Source organism: Ambystoma mexicanum, chromosome 3p (genome assembly GCF_040938575.1).
Source record: "Ambystoma mexicanum isolate Mex_15411 chromosome 3p, UKY_AmexF1_1, whole genome shotgun sequence".
NCBI classification, from domain to species: Eukaryota; Metazoa; Chordata; class Amphibia; order Caudata; family Ambystomatidae; genus Ambystoma; species Ambystoma mexicanum.
Genome location: NC_090925.1, coordinates 337233973 through 337257442, shown reverse-complemented (window position 1 = coordinate 337257442; position 23470 = coordinate 337233973). Strand labels below are relative to the sequence as shown.

At 47.6% G+C, this 23470-nt stretch overlaps 1 protein-coding gene across 4 annotated transcripts in view; it reads left to right on the top strand.

Annotated features, from left to right (window-relative positions):
• RAD21L1 (RAD21 cohesin complex component like 1) overlaps window positions 1–23470 on the top strand; it is a 1746850-nt gene that overhangs the window by 636763 nt on the left and 1086617 nt on the right. For all 4 annotated transcript variants that reach the window (XM_069650928.1, XM_069650927.1, XM_069650929.1 and 1 more), the window contains exon 5: window positions 9015–9109. In XM_069650928.1, coding sequence (XP_069507029.1) covers window positions 9015–9109 — 95 coding nt within the window. The remainder of the gene's footprint in view (window positions 1–9014; window positions 9110–23470) is intronic.

The following is a 23470-nucleotide window of genomic DNA, read 5'->3' as shown; positions in this document are numbered from 1 at the left end:
CCCCTCAGAGACGGCTAAAGGTGATACCCTGGGTGAAAGACTTGAAAAATCAAAACACCGCGAGTCGTTGCACCTGGCGAAAGAAACTGCCCGAGAGCGTCATGGACCCTCGAGCAAAGGCAGTAAGACCGCGTCATCGACACCGTCGTCAAAGGTTCCTTTGACTCATAAATCTGCGTCATCGACGCCTTTATCGAAGGGCCCGTCGACACACAAATCGGTCGAATCGATGCCGTCCTCGACGCAGCTGTCGACACCGATAAAGGACAGACCTAGCATGTGTGGTTGCGAAACGAAATATACTGAAATGTTGGAAGTTCATAGATCCTCCCAGGCGACTGGACTTCTTTAAAGACCTGTCGATGGTTAATGAACTTGAAGAACAATTTATTATTACATTGCCATCGAGATGCCACCCCAAAGACATATGGACGCTGTTCAGACTCTATGTAATATGTTATCTGATGAAGAGGACAATCCATCGTCACTGCTCTAGTACTGTCAAACAAAGTGCAAATGTGCAGTGTATATTGTAAATGTTCATCTATGTTGTTATATCATGCTCTGATTTGCTAGCCGCTGGCCAGTTTGGTCTTGTTGTACCTCTCTCTGAACAAAAATACAAATTTTAAGATGTACCGAGGGCTTCGACCATCACCTCGAGGATGTCGTTGATAACCTCGACGACTCAGATTGTTACCGATCCTCTCGAGTTCTTCGAGGCCTCTTCATACTTTTTTGATGCCTTTTTCGGTTTCATCGAAGCCTTTGACTTCCGCGTCGACAACCTCGACATTTTCTCAACCGGTGACTACAAGCTTGGCCCCTTCTGCTCTAGAAATGGGTTTAAAACCATACCCAAGGTCAGATTATTTCAGAGCTTTGTCCTCTATATATGAGGGAGGGGAGGATTCTGACCATGAAAGACCCTTTGGGTTACAGAGGACCACTATACCTATACCAGAGGAATTTATCTCTGAAGAGAACAGATTGCAGGACCGTCAAGACTCTTTGCATGAGGCAAGTGGTTTAGGTACTTCTCCAGAAGTAGAATTCGCTAAACCAGACTCAGGGGAACGTGCTGAGACCCCTTATAGGGCCTTAATGGCCAGAATAATAGAGTTCATGGGGTGGTCTACACCTTCACCTTCTTTTCAACAGGATGATTTTACAGACATTTTACTTAAAGGCCCACAGGAAGATCCTGTGGTTCCCTTTCATGCTGCATTGCAGAGAAAACTCCTGAGGTTATCCCGGCATTAAACAAAAAACTATCTGCCAAATATAGGTTATCTTCTTCTGACCCTGAATATTTGAGCAAACATCCAACTTCGGAGAGTTTGGTTGTACAAGCAGCAACTTCATCGAACAGTAGATCTGCATACCCTACTATTCCACAAGACAGGGATTATAAAAGGTTTGACGCTATGTCAAAAAAGGTCTTCTCGACATGTAGCATGGCGCTTAAATCCATTAATGCTACTTGCATGCTTGCAAGATTCAGCCATACACTTTGGGAGTGTGCTTCATCTGCGGCTGACTGTCTCCCGGAAGGAGAGGAAAGGGAAGCATTGCTGAACATCATTAAAGATGTTAAAGACTCAATGTGTGAGTCCCTTCAAACTGGCATTGATTCTGCTGACAGTATCAGCAGGGCCATGGCGGCAAGTACTCCAATCCGCAGATTTGTGTGGTTGCGAAAGTCCGGTTTTGCTCCAGACGTACAGGCCAGACTTTTGAATATGCCCTTTGACGGCACTTCTTATTTTGGTAAGAAGGCTGATGACAGCCTAGAGAAGTTACAAACATCCAAGGCAGCAGCGAAATCTCTTGGAGCTGCAATCCGTCAAACTCTGTATCGCCCCTCAGGAACCTCTTGGAGGGGTAGGTCCTTTCGCTTTTATTCCGCATTCGGAAAAGGCAGAGGACAGCCAGCTCAAAGGGGTCAAAAACGATTCACCCGCGGTGGACGGGTTAAAAGTACAAAAGCCACAGCAGCAGCAGGTGCCTCCTTGCCCTCGGCATCTGCGTCAGCCGCCTCTAAACCACTCCGAGGTCTCTCCTCACAAGACACTAGTACGGGGCAGGTTAACTCAACATCTGACGGAATGGCAGGCTATTACGTCAGATGCTTGTGCATTGGAGACAGTTGCCCAAGGTTACTACCTGCCTTTTCTATGCACCCCTCAGTCATCCACCGGGGAACAACTCTTTGAAGTTTCCAGACCCGCTCCTTTCGCAGGAGATTTTAGACCTGCTAGAGAAAGGTGCCATAGAACCTGTACCTGTACCTGTAGCGGAGAGGAACAAGGGTTGGTATTCCCCCTACTTTCTAGTACCAAAGACGGACAGAGGACTGAGACCCATCTTGGACTTACGAGAATTGAACAAATTCCTCAGGAAGGACAAGTTCAAGATGGTAACTCTCTCTCAGATCCTTCAGCCCTCCAGCTTCAGGACTGGCTGATATCTCTAGACCTTCAGGATGCTTATTTCCATGTGCCAATCCATCTCAAACACAGAAAATACCTGAGGTTCGCAATTGGCAACTCTCACTATCAATTTCGAGTTCTGCCATTTGGGCTGACCTCCGCCCCGAGGGTCTTCACCAAGCTAATGTCGGTAGTGGCTGCAAGTCTAAGGAGGGAAGGGATCCACATCTACCCCTACCTAGACGATTGGTTGATCAGAGCAGTATCTTCGGAACAAGCTCAGATCCAACTAGATTATGTCTGCCCCTTCCTTCACAAACTGGGCTTCTCCCTCAATTTAAAGAAGTGACAGATGATACCATCACAGAGACTCCAGTTCATCAGAGCGGTCCTGGACACTTTCCTGGGGAAAGCCTCACCACCAGAGGTGAGGGCTCAAGATATTCTGCAGATGGTCACCAAGTTTCAAAATGCCCACCGTCTACCAGCCTTCGACTTATTGAGGTTACTAGGCCTCATGGCATCCTGCATCTTCCTTGTGCCAGAGGCTTGCCTGAGAATGAGATCCCTCCAGTGGGCATTAAGAACCCAGTGGTTGCATTTCTCGGGAAGAATGACCGATCTCCTTCAGGTCTCGGACAAAGTGGCTCGAGACCTTCAGTGGTGGGCCTGTCGGGAGAACATTTTGAAAGAACTGTTTTGGCAACCATGTCCGGAGATAACAGTAGTCACGGATGCCTCACTCACGGGGTGGCGAGCCCATGCCAACGACTTGACCATCAGCGGTCGTTGGTCTCCTTCGGAGTCCAGACTACATATCAACCTGTTGGAGCTAAGAGCAATCAGACTAGCGCTGAACGCTTTTCTGCCATCAGTACAGGGGAAAAATGTCCTGATAATGACGGACAACACAGTGGCCATGCACTACATCAACAAAAGAGGAGGCATAGGATCACTTCCACTGTGCAGAGAGGCGATGCAGCTCTGGGTTTGGGTAATTCAAGAAGGAATCTCTCCATCAGCAGTTCACTTAGCCGGAGAGAAGAACTTGACAGCGGACGCTCCGAGCAGGCAGAGCAGAGTCTCCCACGAGTGGGAGATAGCTCAGGAAGTCCTTTAAGAGATCTTCACCCTTTGGGGAACTCCTCAAGTGGATCTGTTTGCCACCAGTATCAACAGGAAGTGCAATCAGTTTTGTTCAAGGGAATTTCCCCCGAGAGGAGCTCTAGGGGACACGTTTGTAGTGTACTGGGAGTTTCCACTTCTGTACGCGTTTCCTCCGGTCCCTGTCATTCCTCAGATGATCAGGAGGTTGAGAAGATTCCGGAAGACTGTGATCCTAATTGCCCCAGACTGGACCTTGAGAACATGGTACACGGACCTTCTGGACATGTCGATCTGCCCTCCAATTCGTCTTCCGCACGGGGAGGATCTTCTCTCACAGAAGTAAGGTCAGGTTCTCCATCCAGACATCAGAACACTCAACCTTCACGCTTGGTTTCTGAAAGGTTGAGATACAAGGATTGGGACCTCCCAGATGATGTCATGGAGGTGTTGCTTTCAGCTAGAAGGCCAGCAACAAAGACGTTATACCGCTGCCGTTGGAAAAAGTTCTGCAGCTGGTGTAGAGAAAAGAATATCGAACCCTTTTCATGCGGTACACCAATGGTGTTATCTTTTTTGCTCTATTTGGCGAATTCAGGTCTTGAAATTGGTACGATCAAGGGCCACCTCGCATCGCTGTCGATTTTCAAGCGCACTGTGGAGGAGCCATCATATTTCAAATTACCCCTAGTAATTCAATTTCTGAAGGGGTTAACTAATGTCTATCCCCCAAAGCCGTTTCAAGTTCCCTTGTGGGACTTAAATCTAGTCTTAAATTTCCTGATGGGTACTCCTTTTGAACCACTCCATTCTTGTTCATCAAGATTTCTCACCCTTAAAACAGTCTTACTAGTGGCTTTGACATCTGCCAGAAGAGTGAGCGAATTACAAGCTCTATCTTGCAAGGTTCCCAGTCAATTGGTCGAAAACATTTGGTCGACAGGACAACTGGTCGACACCATTTGGTCGAATGCCAAATGGTCGAATTTTTTCTTTTTTTTTTTTTTTCCACACACGAAAACCCACAAAACACATATTAAAAAAAAAAAAAAATTCGACCATTTGGCATTCGACCAAATGGTGTCGACCAAATTGCAGTCGACCAGTTTGCTGTCGACCAATTGACTGGACACCATCTTGCAAACCTCATACAATTTTTCACAAAGACAAAGTTGTCCTACAAGTGAAGTCTAATTTCCTCCCAAAGGTAGTCTCTGAATTCCACATCACTCAGAAGATAACCTTACCTTCATTCTATCCTCCTCCCCATCCAGTGAAAGAGGAAGAGAGGCTACATAGGCTGGAACCAAGGCGAGCCTTGAGTTTTTATATCAGCAGACTAGCCAGGATAAGGCAAGCAGACCAACTGTTTATAGGTTATGCAGGACATAAATTAGGATTGCCAATCACAAAACAAACCATTTCAAGATGGATTATTTTAGCCATTCTAGAATGCTACAAATTGGCAGGGAAAGAGCCCCCTCAACACCTTAGGGCTCATTCAACCAGTGGTATCGCAGCCTCTTCGGCCTTCCAAAGAGGGGTACCGATTCGAGACACATGTGCGGCTGCCACATGGTCGTCCGCACATACCTTTACAAAATTCTACAATCTGGATTCCTCCTCTAGCCAGGAGACAAGATTTGGCAAAGCTGTGTTACACTCTGTTCATTCTTAAAGGGAAATATTACAATTTTACTCCCACCTCCGTTTACACACCACTGCTATGGGAGTCTATCAACATAAGGAATACGTCGGAGGACACAATCCCTTCGAAGAACAAGTTACTTCTACCTTGTAATGTTCTTTCGATGGGATGTTCCTCCGACTTATTCCTTATCGCCCCTCCCATCCATCCCCTCAGTAAAACTTCCCTTGTAGTTGCAGCTTACGCTCCTTCAAGGTCAATAAACAATTCATGCACAGCTACTCTTAAGCTTCAAAACGGAACTGAGCAACGGACGCTGCGCAAGTCTATTTATATGCACGATGACGTCGGCGCCGATACGGAGGCTGTCGAGGGACACCAACTCGAGGGACATCGACATGCAGCGCCGTCTACTGAAAAAATCTTCCAAGGCCAGCAAGCTGGAAGTAATCTATCAAGATAAGGAATATGTCGGAGGAACATCCCATCGAAAGAACGTTACAAGGTAAGAAGTAACTTGTTCTTAGGGCAGATGAAGGCCTGCAGCAGAGATTCATATGTGGGCAGAGGTATGCCTCCAGCAGGGATTCTGATGTTGACATAGGTAAACTCTGCAGCAGGTATTCTGGTGTGGACAGAGGTAGGGCTGCAGCAGGGAATCTGGTGGGGACAGGGGTATGCCTGTAGCAGGGATTCTAGTGTGGGCAGAGGTTAGTGGTTGTTCATTGGATAGGTATTTAATTTGGATCCACCTTTAAAAATATAGAAACTGCTTTTTATTTCTTCCACATTTGCCTATGTGTCTTCTAGGCTTTCTCTGTCCCAGTTTTCTTCTATCCTGTCTCTTGTTCTCACGCCCCTCTGCTTATGGGTGGGGTAACGGGTCGGTTGCCTGATGTGGCCCCATGCCACATCAGGGAGCGGGTCACCCTGCTGCTACCCTGAAACGCAATAGGGGAACTGCGGCACAGTCCGGGCATCGGGCATGGGGTGGCGGGATGGTATTCAGATGATTACTGAAAAGCTTGCCACTGTCCACTGGCTTAAGAGGTGCTCTGTGTGTCTTCAACACCCATGAAACTGCCAAGGCAAAGAGGTCAGCCGGTAATCTCACGGCAGCCCACTGGTTAGCACTCCTTACATTCTTTGGTGTGCTTGTGCACCACCTGTCAAAAGGCTGCCGCCAGCCCCTAACTGATTCACGTGCATAAAGGGGGCCTAGAAATGTCCAGTCTCAGAACTGCTCATGTCTCTTGTTCTAACCATTAATGGGCAACAATGGGAATCGCCAATGCTGGACATTTGGGAGAGAGTTGGAGGTTACCCACCTTTGTAATCAAGGCACATTGGTGGAAGGGAATTTCTAGCTGGAGGGATGTTGAAAAGAATACATTTTAGGACTAGAAACTCTTTTAAGTATCTTAAATGGGGAAAGTGAACAGAACTGTCACCCTTAACCCGAAGTTTACCGCACTACGCTGGACAATGTTTCACTGTAGCATGTAAGCTTTCCCAGGCTATGCCACACTCTCGACAGTAGTAAGGAATTGCCCTGTGAAATAATCCCTGACAGTGGCACTAAACCCTTCCTTGCCTGAATGGAAGATTCTAGGAGTGCCCTCGCAATGCTACCCACATCCTACCTAGGCTGAGCCAATCCTTAGAACACTGGCATTCCTCTGCTTTTGGGGTTCAGCATGTGCTGGGTTTGTCAGCTCTGCTGAAAGAATGTGTTTGCATGAAAGCAATAGTTCATTAATAACACGCTCCTATTTCCTGTAATGACATGAAGCAGCTTTGGGTGCTCTCATTGTAGCCTCTTTCACAAGTAAGGTTTTCACCTGAGTGCCTTGATGTGGGGAAGTCGCCTCTGGGGGCTACATTGGTAGGTTCTCATGCTGTGTAACATTCACTCTCTGTGGATTACCCTGCATTCCTGTTGAGGCTCTCCCTTTGTCTTCCTATATTACCTATCACAGTTTTGGGTGTTCATGCAGACTGGACAAAACAAGGCAGGACAGATATGCCCCCCTCCCCCTACCCCTAAATGTGCTCTTGCTCTCTCTGCCAGATTCTCTGCCACCATTCGAGTTCACTTGCAAATATTAAAGCAGATAGTGGTGTGACCATGCATTTTAAGCGGTCGTTACTCTGCTACGACACACAAAAGTATAGTATAGTGTATATTTCTTGACCTTGATTCAAGCTTCAACTTCGTTCCTGTATGTGGTCATGGCTCTCCTCGGTCGGTGACTGCAATATACTTTATCCCATGTGCAATTTGCATGTGCTCCGATTAAAAACACACCGCTGTTGCAAAAGTGATTAACCTTTGGCACTCGAAACACCTGTGTTTCTGCTGTAGGTATTATGTTAAAACTCTCATTTGTCTGTCTTTTGTATCGCTTGCATCCGAAATTGCACAGATGAGCAGGGTGTCTGTTTTGAGCCACTTCGCCAATATTCACATTACACATTAGACTCAATCATGTTTGTGTGTGCAATATACACAAAGATATAATGGATCTGATTGACATACAAACAATAGCAACAGAATTTATCATGCGGACAGAGCGCGCAAAAAAAAATAGATTTTTTGAACAAATGTGCGTGATCATCACTCACTACAAATAAATTGACAGATCATTTTACTTTGTGGTTTGTGTCTGTAGCAAAGTCCCCAAGGTGTCCCCTGTCCCCCCCCCAGATTTTATGCGTCTCCTACGCCCCTGCCGGTAGGGGCTTGAACTACGGGCAGGTCAGGCCAGCCGGTAGTTCACTGCCCCTACAGGCAGACATTTAGTTTGCTGGTTCGGAAAAGGTGCTGGTAACCAGTGTTACCAGCACTTTTTCCCAGACTGGCAAATTTATGAGGGCCAATGTGTTGAGTATTGAAATGTGGACCCAGACATCACTTGAAATATGGAAAATTATGAATATAATGAACAACAAAATATGCAATGATTAAGGAAATTATTCTTTGAACATTAGGATCAAATGTGTTGTACCAACAGTACTTCAAGAGCACCTTGCACAGCGAAAGCATTCTCTCAGCCTAATTTCTTTTAGTTGTAATGAATACCATGTCACACAACTTTATTGTGGGATTGTTTACATGCAAGATGTGAAAAGGAGGGTGGGCTGTCTGGTGAAACTGAGAGATGAACTCGTATCTGTGTCTCTAAACCCTAGAGGTGTACATGCAGCTTTCGGTCCTTTGGCTGTCTGAACTAAGATCTCAAGACTTGGTAATGCTTGTGAGCCTATGAACTACAAGTACTAAGGTTATACGCTAGAACAGTGGGGGTCATTCCGAGTTGGGCGGTAAGGGGTTACTGGCAACGGTAAGGATGCCGGTGCCGGTAACCCCTTACCGCCCTATTCCAAGGTTCCCTAACGGGACCCGCTCAGAACGTCTGGTCAGACGAGATGTCCTTAGCGGGTCTCGTTAGGGGACCAGGGAGCAAATAACGGGCCCGCTATTTGCGGGCCCGTTATTAGCGCCTTCCCCATTCCCATTGAGCCCTATGGGGGCTCGAATGGGAATGGGGAATGGTTTTGAGAATGGGGACTTTCCGGGTCCTCCAAGGTTGGAATGACCCGGAAAGTCCCCATTCTGTCTACCCGGACCCGGGTTTGGAGGCAGCCATGGTGCTAATAGCACCATGGCTGCCTCCAAACTCGGAATGACCCCCAGTGTGTTTTTTTAATAGTAAGTAACATTGTTTCACTTGTTTTGGAATTTAAATCGATGCCTATAATTGCAAAAATATTTCCTAGAATCCCAGTTATTTCAATTGGTTATTCTCCCCTTTTCTGAAAATTCCTAGTGCTATTGATGTTGCCGAGCATTTCACATTGAACCGAAGCAGAGCCGAAGATATCACACTTAGAGAAGATTATGGCGGGGGTATTCTGCATAGCGGTAATTTTGAGATTTAAAACAATGCTTGTTGATTGCTTTAATTGATTTGTTAATTGCAATTTAATTTGCATTTATGCTTTCATGGCATCTCCATAGAGAAACAAGTGTATTCCTTGTAAGCCTTTTTGCAGTTGCTGCTGAATCTATTTATTCTTCTACAGATGTGCATCCAAATTGAGTTCTCGCCCCCTTTGCTCGGTGCAGGCTCATGCATGGATATTAATTGGGAGTAGTTTCTTGTGAGAGTCAATAGGCATTGAGGCAATGTTGGAAGTGTAAAGGGTGGGTAAAATGTAGAGGGTGCAGGCGGCAAAGCCAAGGTTTTTGGGCCTCATTACACGGTAGGCGGTAAGGGCAAAACGATGCCGGTAAAGGATTACCGGCATCGCTAACTGCTCCTGTCTATTACGACCCGCTTACCCACTATTAGCGGCACCGCTAAGAACGTTGCCTCTAATAGCGGCACGGTCTCGGGCGCGCGACCCCTCATGGCGGCAATAGCGGCATGGCGGAAACAGGAGTCCATCACAAGTCATGCGGACATGCAAATAGCGGCATGGAGCAGGCCCAAAAAGCCCATACCGGCATGGCGGAAATACCGGCATCGCGAACCACCCGTAAAGGGCCATGTGCAGTTTTCCCAACTGCCACAGGTGCACCCAATCAGCACAGTTGGAGGCAATGGAGACTGGGCTAGCACAAAAGGAGCACACCACACCCCTTCCCACACCCATTCACACACCAAAATGATTCCAATACAAGTAGCATTACATGGGCTGGAGGACATGATTGCATTGCAACAGCAACAACAACAGGCAGCACAGAGGAGACGCAGGAGGAGGAGGAGGGCAAGATGGGCACAGCAAGCCCCACCAGTGCAGCTAGTCGTAACACAGAGGCAGCCACCAATCCCAAGAATCAGAGCCAGTCCATTCACCCTAACCCCTGAGCAGATACACATCCTGTACCGTCTGGACCGGTATACCATCACCATCATCGTGGATATGATAAACGACGACATTGTCAGCTTCATAGACCTCCGTACTCCCATCCCCCCACTACTGAAGGTGGTCTCTGTGCTCCACTTCCTGGCCACAGGCACCTACCAGCAAACAGTAGGGCAGATGCATGGCATATTACAACCAGTATTCTCACGCACGCTGAACCAGGTGCTCAATGCCCTCCTGAAGCACACAAGTGAACACATATTCCTGCCACGGACTGCCCAGGAGATTTCCAACACCAAAGTTGGCTTCCATTCACTGGCAGGCATCCCAAGTTGCATCAGGGCCCTCGACTGTACCCATGTGGAATTGGTGGTCCCACATGCCATTGAGGCAGTGTACCGAAACAGAAAGCAATACCACTCCATCAACATCCAGATGGTATGTGACTCTAACAAGATCATCAGACATTGTTGTGCCCGATATCCCGGATCAACTCATGATTCAATGGTCCTGCGGAACTCAACGATACCACGCTACGTGGAGCGACATGCTGGACAACGTTCGTGGCTACTTGGTGAGTGGCATGGTGAGTGACATGGCAGTGTAATGTGGAGTACATTTGGGGGGAGATGCATACTCCAACTGTGTGTGATGGGGGGGGAGAGATGCATACTCCAACTGGGTGTGATTGGGGGGGAGAGATGCATACTCCAACTGGGTGTGATAGGGGGGGAGATGCATACTCCAACTGGGTGTGATTGGGGGGGGAGAGATGCATACTCCAACTGGGTGTGATTGGGGGGGGAGAGATGCATACTCCAACTGGGTGTGATAGGGGGGGAGATGCATACTCCAACTGGGTGTGATTGAGGGGGGGAGAGATGCATACTTCAACTGGGTGTGATTTGGGGGGAGAGATGCATACTCCAACTGGGTGTGATTGGGGGGGGGAGAGATGCATACTCCAACTGGGTGTGATTTGGGGGGAGAGATGCATACTCCAACTGGGTGTGATTGGGGGTGGGGGAGATGCATACTCCAACTGTTTGAGATTAGTTGACAGAATGAACAATGCCCATACAGAAATACACCACTGTCCCCAAAGGCAGGTCAGACTGGACCTGACGCATGAAAACCACATGCAAGACGTAAGCTGCGCAATGAAATGAACCCATTACCACAACCATGCCCTACCCATCCACATGCACACTGCACATCATCAGACCGTACCCTCTACAACACAATTCAGCAACATACAGCCAATATGGACAATGGAAATGTACGCTGAACAGCATCACAACGGAAATGCGACCTTGAGTGCATACAAAGGGATCACCTGTAGCTAGCATGGGGACATCGAGTTAGGAATGGCAGTTCCCTAGGAGTGTGGTTCAAACGGTGACAGGACCAAAGGATACGAATGACTGGACATCACCTAGTACATGGCAACAACTACCGTAGGCATGCACAGTGCATGAACACTTGCAAGGACTACATCACCTTCCCACATTGCAGTTACTTTGATTACCTCCATGCATGTAGGGATATGTGGATGTCATTCACAAATCAAAGTTGACTTGTGTGATAGGTACTGTTTACATTTGATGCAATCACTTACACATACCCATTGTTGCACCCATGCAGGTGATGCTGGCTATCACTTGAAGAGGTGGCTCCTTATCCCTGTACGGAACCCACAGAACAGGCACGAAGAGGACTACAATCGTGCACATACCCGTACCCGTGTGATAATTGAGCAGACATTTGCCCTTTTGAAGACACGGTTTCGGTGCCTCAGCAGGTCGGGTGGGGCACTCCTGTACGGCCATGAGAAGGTGGCCAATATCACCATGGCATGTGTCATGCTGCACAATATGTGCATCAGACGAAATGTGCCTCTGCCCCCTGACATAGAAATGCAACCACCTGGTGAGGAGGATGATGATGAGGAGGTAGAAGATGGGGCTGCATGTCATGCAGGTGGCGATGCACAGGAGTGACGTGCTGTGCGCCAGCATCTGATAGATCAATATTCTAATACACATGGATGAAGAGGGTGCAATGGATGTGGGTATTGGGGCACTGAGTTTTGTGGGGAAATGTACACTGTGCACTGTCCACCAGTAAAGCACACATACACAATGAAAAATGTCCACTCATGTGATTCGTCATGTCACCAGTGTGTATTAAGTTTCGTAAGAAAATGAAGTGCATGGACCCTACACCACAAACACCCTTTACCCCCTCCTCCCACAACTCTCCCAAACACCCTTTACCCCCTCCCCCCACAATTCCCCCAAACATGGCTTGCACATCAGTGCAGCATTACAGTACACGAGTCACCAACATCAGGCTGGCCCTACTTCCCACCCCCTCTGCCAGCTTTGGGTGGTTGCGAGTTGGTGCGCCGCATAGCCGGCATGGACCTGCGCAGGCGTCTGGTTTGCCTTGAGCTGGCAGAGGAGGAGGTGCTCGGTTGGGCCGGTCCCGGGGGAGAGGGGGGGTTCTGCTTATCCATAGCATCTGCGATGCGTGTGAGGACCTGCCTCACAGCTGATATTTCCTCACTAATGCGGTTGGTGCTGGCTTCAATGGCTTGTTTAATGCCCTTGGCATGTTCCCTGCACTCCTCCCTCGCCAGGGCATCCTCACCCACATGCTGGCCGACGAGCGCAGTGATGTCTTCCTGGCGCTGTCGGATGATGCTCATGTTATGGCCTCTGTGTCTGCGTTCGATGGTACCTGACGCAACTTGTGGCATGTGTCCACCATCAGGTGATGTCACCGTGGGACTCCAGCACCCTGCCACAAATTCATCCACAGACAGCTCATGGCTGCTGACATGTGATGTGGGGCGTGGGCTCTGTTGGGGTGACTGCTGCGGGCTGGGTGTGTGGTGTTCAATGGGTGAGATACACTTTTCCTCCACATCGGACATGGGTGCCGTGGCAGCTGCCTCGCCGATGGAGCGATTTGCGGCAGACAGTGATCCTTCCGCAGGTGGATCCTGCGTGGGGGGAATTGCTGGAGTGGGTGCTGCAATATTGTCAGATGGACCTTCACGCCTTGGTGACATGGGTGGCTGTGTGGGTTTGGCCCTCTGCGGCAGTGCAGACTTTCCAGTGCCCCTCAATGTGCTGGCCATGGTGCCTGCTTCCATTCCCTTGCCCTGTTTCTTTGGAGGTGGGGCCTGTTTCGCAGAGTCCTGCTCCTCACTGTCAGATTGTGAGCCTGTGGGGGGCAAAGAGAGGGATAGCATCAGGGCCATTTTAAGCATTTTTGGGGCCCTGGGCATGGACATCTTTGGGCCCCTCTCCACCAAACCAAAGGAATTAAGTGATCACGAGTATCTGGTGGCACCCACCAACCCCCACCGTGATCATAACGTATAGGTTGATATGCTGCCTCGCAACATTCAAAATAAGAATGTTTACTCCCTTTAAGTCCCCTTACTATCTCCATACTTGCTCTAATCAGAATGATAAACAAGGAGCATTTGAAGGCCAACATTAGCAATCTCCGAAGAGGTTACTTCTCTTCCAGTATAGAAACAGGATATTTTTTATCAATAGCATCCAGGAAAGTATGCAGCCTCTGGTATTAATGCGAGACTGTATGTAAAAGGTACATAGAACTCACATCAGCTGCCTCAGAGAATGCAAAAGTGCTCAAGCATGGATAGAGTAGACCAATTGTAAGGAAGGAGAAATCTACAAATAGCATAACATGGATAGTGAATGCAGTTTAGAAGCTACCAGGAGTGTGTCTCTCTCCAGACAGACCGAGATTAGAAGTGGGACGTGGTTTTCAAATAGTTTTGCCATTAGAGATCAAGGGAACAAGTGCTTGTGGTGTGCAGTATATCGATGCTCACTATTATAGTGCAAGCAACCCTACAGCCAGTTAAACCATGAGTGAGGCTTTTATGAAGATCATAACCTGAGAAGGAAATCACTCTGAAGGGCTGACAATTTTGAAAGGTTTAGGGACTGGCAATTCTGAGAGGATAGGCAATTAAAGATTAAATGAGATGCCGAGGATCACACATTGCTTAAGGGGTGAAGCTGGGATATGTGCTAACTATCTCATTTCGTAAAACTGACTTTCAAAGTACACCAATCACATTTCCAAATCTGACCATTTTTAAAACTAAAACATTACAGAAGGGTGTTACGCAAAATGAGAATGATTCTAGCTTCATTCGCTCCATCATCAAGGGAAGTATATAAGTACCAGCCTACCAATCGATGTGATTTAACAGATTTATTCTAGGTATGTCTTTTTTGCTTTTAAGCTTTAAATACTTCCAAAACAATTGCTTGTGAAATTGTCATTCATAAACTTGCAGAAAAACTTTTGACTCTTATTCAAAAAGCAAAACTTTTTTGTGTCAAATTAGCAGACCTTAAAATATGCTTGCATAAGGCCTACAACATCTGGTCTGCTCTCTCCTGTCTACCATCCCTTCCACTCAAATGGCCTACATAAGAAGAAATATCAAGTAATTAGCTAAAGGATGCCACCAGCATGCCAGACGACAGCACAGTAATGCAAGGGAGATTATATGATGTGACCAGGATCACTGTATCGTCTGCCGACAAAGCCAGGATACAAGCATGAACACTTTGGCTACATAGTCTTGAATTTGGATACTTATTCACTTCTTGGACTAATAGTTTATGCTCATCTTTGGTGGGCATTGCCTAGGTTTTAGAACGCCGCATCTGATCAAACCAATTTGTAGATCTTTACCATATGAATGACATGTTAGTTTTTATAGGTGCAGGAACATTGCTAATAATATCACCTCTTATGCTGCAAAACCAAGTACGTATGCAGGCAGGTTTATAAACTTCAGACATAGGAAAGGTTCAGTCAGCCTTGCTGGAATGTGCTCTTCTAATCTTTCATATTAACACATATCTCTGCAATGAGTGCTTAACACACTGAGCTAACTTCTGAACCATTGTGACACTCAATTTATCAATATGGATTTCAACTTTGGCTATTGCACATGATCAACATAATTCACACAGGAAGGAAAAATGCTACAGAAGTTGTGCCATACAGAACACACAAACTATGTATTCCACAGTGAACACAGAAAGCATTACATCATTAATTGATCACGGCAGAATGAACAGAGGTTTAGCGCCTCAGCAGCATGTCATGAAATCTAATGGCGTGTGCCATTTAAGTCTGGTGAACAATGGAATCTTACTTTAGAAAAAGAAGCCTTGAGGGGGCCCCCTCCAAGGTGGGGACCTGGGCAAGTGCCCCTTTTGCCCTCCCATAAAGACGTCTCTGGATAGCATTGTTGATGGGTCAACATGCATCATGCAGATGTTGTTGCTGCAGTTCTATGCATTTGGACTTCATGTTTGGCCATACAGGTCGTTAGCCAGATGGGTGGGTCATACATGCATGAGTCTGGGTGACACGTGTCTGAGGTGCTGCATGCATGTGGTTGTGTGGGGATGTGCACAGCATATGGGCAGGGTTGTGTACATGTATGTTTGATGGCCACATCCATGAGTTGATTTCAAGGTCACATTTGGGAGATTACCTCATGCTTTGCATTGCAGTGTTTTGTGTGGACACTCACCTCCATCTGACGATGACGGCACACCGCGCTCCATTTCACCAACTCCCTCAATGGATTCGACGCCAATGGTGCTGGCACATGTCTCCTCCCACTCTTGTAGCTTCATTGGGGATCTTCCTCCGCTTCTGTGCCCATGACCAGACTCCTGTTGGCTGCTAGAATACTCCGTACACGGTGGCGCAGATCGTCCCACCGCTAGGCGTACGTCCTTCACAGTGCGGGGGGTGGAGCCCACTGCACTGACTTTACGGGCCACCTCTGCCCAGATCTCCTTTTACTTAATCAGTGCGGGACGCTGCATGTCGTTAGCAAACACGACCGCAGCGTTGGCAGCAAGTGTGTCTGATAGCATTATCAGTTCTTCATTGGAAAAGCGTTCCTTGCGCTGCTGCGCTGCTCCTTTTTTTAAGGCCTTGGGCATTCTCAGGGTTTGTAGGGATGATTTTGCCAAGGTGTGGTGTAGCTGCAGGTCCTGGGGGCAGTGGATGGCAATAGATTGTGTTTTTCAAGATGGCCGCCGTGCTCTTTCCCGTTCCTGTGCAATGACGCTACTTCCGGTTCCGCTTATTTACGGTCACCGCTAATGCCGGATTCATGGACGGCGGAAATGCTATCAGCGCTTTCCTTGGTGCCGCTAAGGGACTTTTTGGGATCTTTAACGGCATGGCGGTAATGTCCTTACCAGCATGGCGCAAAGCTCGTGCCCGCGTACTCGTAATGCCTCGCAATTAGCGGGCTGCTTCCTACACAGACCCGTTATTAGTGCCATGCTGGTAAGGACCGTTACTTACTGCCTACCGTGTAATGAGGCCGTTTGTAAAGTAGAAAGGAGGAGTAGAGGTGGAGGATCAGGAGGATGCTGTCACACTAGTCAACGCAACAGAGTACCAACGTTAATATGATTTTTGGCATAGTGGGCACATTTCCTGATATTTAGCAGATTCATCCTGACTCCAGTAGAGGTGGTAGTAATAAAGTGGTGTAAGTTGAGATTGTGTAAAAGTAAAAAAAAAAACCTAGGCTGCATGCCTTAGGAGATTAGCGTGAAAGGAGTAGTGACGAATTTAAGGTAGGGAAATCGATTACATTGGACTTGAGTTGAGCATTAGACACCAAAGTGGCATCAAGTAACGGAATGCATGGAGGCATGCCGAAATTCAGCCAGATGTATTGGGAATGAGAGTAGAGAAGGATAAATAATGTGCATGTCATCTGTAAAGAAGTGATAAAGGAACCCAAAGGAGGAGAGGAGTTGGCTAAGGTAGGAGGTGTGTAGAGGATGATGAATAAAGGGCTAGGAACGGAGCCTTGAGGTATGCTTACAGGGAGTGAGGTCAGGTCAGAGGTGTCCGTGTCACAAGGGATCAAGAAGGAACAATGAGAAAGGAAGGAGGTAACCCATGAAGAGCGAAGTCCTGAATTTCCAGATTAGCAAGGGTTTGAAGGGGACCAGGGTGGTCCTCTGTAGCTAAAAGGGATAATAGAACTAGAAGGATAGAGGCCAATTTATAAAAATGAGCATAGGTCAGCAAACTGAGACATTTATGAGGTCTTTCAGTAGAATGACATCTATGGAAATGTGACTTGGGAAGAGCAATGGAGGTCAGTGTCCAGGTTGGTGGAGCTCCTGTAAAATACATTAATTCAAGGATTTTCAAATAGTGAGTGAGGAGAGGTACAGGCTGATAGTCAGGAAAAATAGGACATTAGCTACATTGAAGCAGGCAAAAATGTTCCCAAGAGAGAGAGTGAGGTTGTAAAGGGAGAAGAATTGAATTGAATTGATAATTTATTTATATTGCGCTCGTACACTTGTGTTTCAGAGCGCGGCAAGGCAAGGGAGGGGAACAAGGGAGGACAAAACACGATCTTACTAGGCCCAGTGACATTGAGAATGCGCAAGTGCATGGGAGAGGAAAAAAGGAGAAAAGTGCGTGGAAGGGGGAGAAGTGGGAAGTGCAGAAGAAAGGAATACAGATAAAAATAAAACAGTGGTAGTGCAGCCAGCAGGTGGCAAGTGCTAGGTCTAAGGCAACAGACAGGGTTAGTCTGTTAAGTGCAGAAAAAAGGGGGAGGGGGAATGTATGGTTACAGATACAGGCCCCAGTACTAGGAATTGCCAGGAGGCAGTGCGGGTGGGTGGCAAGGTAAGCAGGTACCTGGGCCAGGAATTCAGAAGGTAGTACATGTGCCCGTTGCCAGGAGAGAGCAGATCAGCAGGGGAGAAGGAGGGGCGAAGGCAGAAGCAAAGAGGAAGGTCTTGAGGTGCTCCCTGAACCGGAGATGGTTTTACTCATGTTTCAGAGTGGCAGGGAGACTGTTCCAGATGGAGGCCCCAGCCGAGGGCAAAGATCTACCCCCAGCTCGTTTCTTTGAAAAACGACTAACCATGAGGGAGTTAAGAGGTAGAGGAGCGAAGAGCTCGAGCGGGAAGGTATTTACGAAGAGACAGATGAAGGTATATTGAACCCAGGCCCCAGAAAGCCTTTTTGACAATGCAAAGGATTTTGAATTTAATCTTTGAAGCTACTGGGAGCCAGTGAAGAGATTTCAGGGCTGGAGAGATGGGAATAGGTCAGAGGTGCACGTTTTTAGCGGGGAGAGAGTTGTAAATTGAACGTAGATGGGAAGTAGGAAGGATAGGTGGAGAGAAAAAGAGGGAGGGAGAAGAGGGTGATACGCATGTTACAGATTTTACTATCTTTGCTGAGAAGTAGCAGATGTGTAAAAGGAAGAAAGCTCAAGCAAATGGAGGAGCCCAAATGGCTTGTAGGGCAAAGGAGAGTTTGTGGGCTTGAGCGATTATTAATAATGCGATTGGTAATGTAGAATGAATTTGCAGAGTCATGGGCCATATTGAAGGCACGGAGGACATCTTTAGAGGTAAAAGGAGATGGGCAGTACGCTATTCGCACCACTTGTGAAGATGGCATTCCACATCAGTTGTCAAGTAGATGTGGAGGTTGATCCAGGTTTGGAGGTGATGGGTAGAGACAAAATATGAGAGATATAGTGGGGAGCAGAGGGACAGGTTAAAGTCGAAGAGGTCATGTTTTATAGAGGAGGCCTGCGCTGGCTCAAGAGAATGAAGACAAGACCCGACTTTAGCTATAAAGGGGCCTTGGAGGGAAGTTAGAATTTTTGCTTAAGAATGGAGTAAATGTGAGGTAATAGAGAGTAGAGGACCAACAATAACACTGAAGTAGAGGATCGAGTTGTGTGGAGGTATCATGAAGAAAGACACAGACAACAGATTGCAGATTCAAAACAATCAGTTTTATTAACAATTGTCAGGATGGAAAAAGGCATAATTTACCCTATGCTAAGGTGGAATTCCCCTACCTAAATAAAACTAAGGAAAGTCTCAGTCAACGAGTTCAATTTAGGAATCTATCTGTGTCCAAGCCCTGTACTTGCCCTCACAACTATAACCATACAATGTGTAGGGATGTCAGCAACCAAAAAGAAAACCGTATTTAACACAAAGTCCTGAGCGTCTTCCAGCTAGTTGCTTTCTTTCAGCCCCTTTCCCAAAGTATAAAACAGTTCCAAAAAGCATAGTCCCAAAATTCCCTTTCTTTTTAGGGTTCAATAGTTCTATTCAGGTCTCTGGGTTTCCTTTCCCCAAGTAAGGATTCGGGATGCCCTTCCCCAAATTCCAAGTAACGCAGTTCAAACTATCTTGAAAATAAATATTCCTGGTCAGAACTCGGGGTTCCCTTCCACAAGTTCCAAGTAACACGGTTCAGTCAGCCTTCAGATGAAATGTTCCTTGTTAGGACTCATGGTTCCTTTCCCCAAGTTTCAAGTGGCACAGTTCAAAGCAAGACACAAAATATATTTGTTTCAATGTTTATTTGAATATTTGCTCAGATAATTTGTGGCTTGCATATAAGTTAAAAATTCCACTGCTAATCAAGCTTCTGTATCTTTTGTTTGCATAGTCACATTCTCCAGCATTGGATCTTGCATGGATTCACATGCTGTGAATATTCGCAGTCAGGCTGTGAAAACCCTGGTAACTTTAATATAGTAGTTTTCCTATGGAAAAAACTTCGACCCCCTGAGTGACCTATCAACGTCGTTCTGGGTGCTTTAGGCATCACAAATGGGACGTCGAGGGTATAGATCCGCCCCCGCTGCTTCCCCTCAGATTTCAACAGTCTTCCAAACCGTTGGGATTACCTTGCGTTCTCTCCCGAGAGAATTCGTCTTTTTGTGAGAATTTATTTTTCTTACCTCAGCTTTTGCTGTTTCCAGTCTTTCGTAAAGGAAAGGCGTGTTTTCTGTTCTCGTTATGGAATCCTCAGGCCATGTGAGACCTGTGGCTTGAAGAATGTATACAAAGTGGACAGGCATTCAGAGTGCCTATACTGTTTGTGCCCTAATCACTCCGCCGACAATTGCGAGATCTGTCTGGGGTTCTCACAGAAAACCCTAACGCACAGGAACAGGCACTTAATTTGCTGACTAAACGAGGGGGTCTATTCAGCTTCGGAGGTCGGTTCTTCACGTGGAGGCAGGGCGTCCACTACCTCAGACAAGAGGTTGCCAGCGCGCCAAAGGTCTAGATCGGAAGAACAGCAGCCTAAGAAGCAGCACACAGGTGAGTCCAGGCCTTCATCCACTCAGGAAAAATCCAAGTCTTCATCCTCCACTAAAAGGCATTTGTCGAGTGGTGAGGGGTCGCAAATTCCCCCTCTCGCGATACTTCTACTTCACGCTCTGAAAAGGCAAAGGAGAAGGGCTCGCACCCACAAAAATCTGCATACTTAGCCTGCTTTGTTGTCGGATAAAGATAAATCAAGGCCTCAGTCCTCCTCTTCATCAACGAAGAAGTCTTCATCCACGGGCAGGCCATCGGCCTCTCATAAGTCCTCTTCCAGCCATGAGTCGACAAAGCACAAATCCAAGTCGTCATCCAAGCCTGCACCTTCTCCATCTGCGCTGACCGGTGACAAAGACACTGTCTACGATTCGTCCCTCTGGTCGACGACTCCACCGACGACGGCCGATTCATCGACGCCAGCCCAGTCACCGATGTACCGTCGACGACCATACCGTCGACGCCTGTACCGTTGACGTAAATTCGTCAAGAAGAAAAAATCTCCGGCGACACATGCTTCCTCTGCGAAGCCAGCTCGCCTCGAATTGCCAACGGGGGAACCGTCTCTGAAGGAAAAATCAAGGCACTCAGCTGCGTCTGCAGAGAAGACTCTTTTGGAAAGGTCTTCAACCATACTACCGGAGGCTATACTTCAACATGAGATCACCTCTGACTTTGAGGCACCCACCTATGACGAGCAGGCAGCTTTAGAATCGGATCCCGAAGAAGGAGGTTCGGAACCTCCTTTCCCGGATCCAACTGTTTTGGGCCTACAGCGAACAACGCAATCACCTTCCCTCCCGTCCACATCAACAGGCTTGGGGGCTCTCCTTCCTCAATATCCTCTCATTAACCCAATTGCTCTCTATGCAAGTACTCTCTACTTTGCAAGCTCTCCTAGGGCAATTAGACGCTAGGCTCCCAATGCCTCAGGCTCCATCGGTCCTGTTGCTGCAAAGCCCACAGATCGTCCCTCGCCAGAAGGATACTTCCGATGCCGTTCGCAACCAAAGGTTTCACCCCAGGAAACCATCCCCAGCTAGACCTCCTCCTTCCCCTAGGGATTTTAGTCCTCGACAGAGGGATCAGGAGGAAGGGGAACTGGATGATTCAGAACAGGACATTGCCCCACAAGACACCCTCTCCACAGTCTCCTCTTCTCCCATTAGGGCAGGCACTTGGGATACAGACCCAGACCAGGATGCTCCGGGTAGTCAGGCCCAACCATGTTCACCTGATGACATAGGGGCATTCCATGGCATGATGGCTAAAGCCTGCCAGGAATTTGGTCTCATCCCGGAGAAAGAAAAGAAGGACTCTTTCTTGTTTGATCACATGGAGAAGAGGAGAAAGGCGGTTTTCTCAATCCCTATATTGTATCATGTATGGCAGGAGGGTCTACGTACGATGAAGCACCCTTTTACGGAGCCAGGGGTCAAGGCCCGCTTGGAAAAGAAGTTCAAAGCCCTTGAATCCACTGCGAAGTGCTTGACATCGCAGCCTACATCGGAGTCTGTTGTGTCTGCAACGGCTAGCAGGAAAGCTCGCACTCAACACTAATGTGCCACTCCACCCGATAATGAGAACCGTAAGCTGGACGCTTTCGGGAAGAAAGTCCTCACTAGCGACTACTATGAAGGCTGCCAACTCTTTGGCCATAGTTGCGCGGTACGACCGCGAAATATGGCACCGCCTAGCCCCACTGTTTGACCACCTTCCGGAGCAGAAGAGGAAAGAAACTATGCTTTTGGTGCGAGAGGGGGAGGAGGCATCGAACCATAGCATTAACATTGCTGTCTACCTAGCGGAGACTGGTTTCAAGCAAATAAACAACTGGGTGGTTCTCAGGCATCAAGCTTGGCTTTGCTGCACGGTTTTCTGCCAGGAGGTACAACACAAGGTTGTAGACATGCCTTGTGAGGGTGAAAATATTTTCGGAGAAAAGATTGACGAAGCTTTGAAAACTATGAAAGCGGATTCCGATAGAGCAAGGTCCCTTAAAGCCATGCAGGGCAGAAGATCTTTTCGCCCCTTTCGCTCCTTTCATGGCGTCACAGGAAACGCAAGATTTTCGGGTTCTCGAAAGAAGGGATACAGCAGAGCCACCTACTAGTCCCAAAGCTACAGGCGTTCCTTCCAGACCGTCCAACGCAACCAGGAGTAACAAGGTCAGAGAAAAAGGGGATCATCCGCTTCACAAAGAGGCCGTCAAAGCAAACCACAACAATGACTGCCACATGGGCTGTCAATTAGGAGGGAAGGTGGCGTTCGACCTCAACGAGTAGCGTTCAATATCAACACAGATGGATGCTGGAAGCTATCCAGTGCGGCCACTTTTTGGAGTTTATGCTTCCACAGCTCCCCATTCTTCCAGTAAAAACATCTGTCTCACCTGCGCATCTTGCATCGAGAGGTTCATCTCATGCTAAAAAATAAAGGGCAATCGAGAGGGTTCCCCCATCAGCAAGAGGAAAAGGTACCTATTCCAGGTTTTTCATGGTCAAGAAGCCAAACGGAAAGTGGCGCGCCATTCTAGACCTGTGGCTGCTCCACAAAAACATAAAAAAGCAAAAATTCAGGATGCTAACATTGCAAGACATTATAAGGGCAGTACAGCCCGGGGAGTTTTTGGCATCTCTAGATCTTGAGGACGCTTACTTTCCCATACCAATGCACCTAAGACAACAAAAAATTCCTCAGGTTCACGGTGGGTAACAACCATTTCCAGTTTCGGGTTCTCCCCTAAAGTCAGCTCCCAGGACTTTCACCAAGTGTCTGGCTCCAGTAGCAGCTTACCTCCGAAGAAACGGCCACCTCGTTTATTCAGTCCTTGGACGACATGTTGTCGTAAATCTCCCCCCGTCTCACCTGTGATCGGGATTTCCCTTGTTCGGCCGCAGGACTCTTCCTGTGGATGGTTCGGGTCTTGAACAGGCTCGCCCGAGCCTCGTCGGGTTGCAGGACGCGTTCAGAGTTCCGGGAAGTTCGTGGTTCCAGGGTATCCAGGATTAGCGATGAACGAGTAAGTAGGGGGGGAAATCCAGGAACAGGATAAAGGGCAAGGAAGGAAGTAAGAGGATCAAAGGAAATCAATGTAGAGAGTAAGCAAACGTCGGGTCACTACCGAAGATAGTGTTGAGACGCGCGGACCCGCAGGGGCGTGACCAATTTATAGTACGTGCCACGACGTGAAAGCTAGTGCG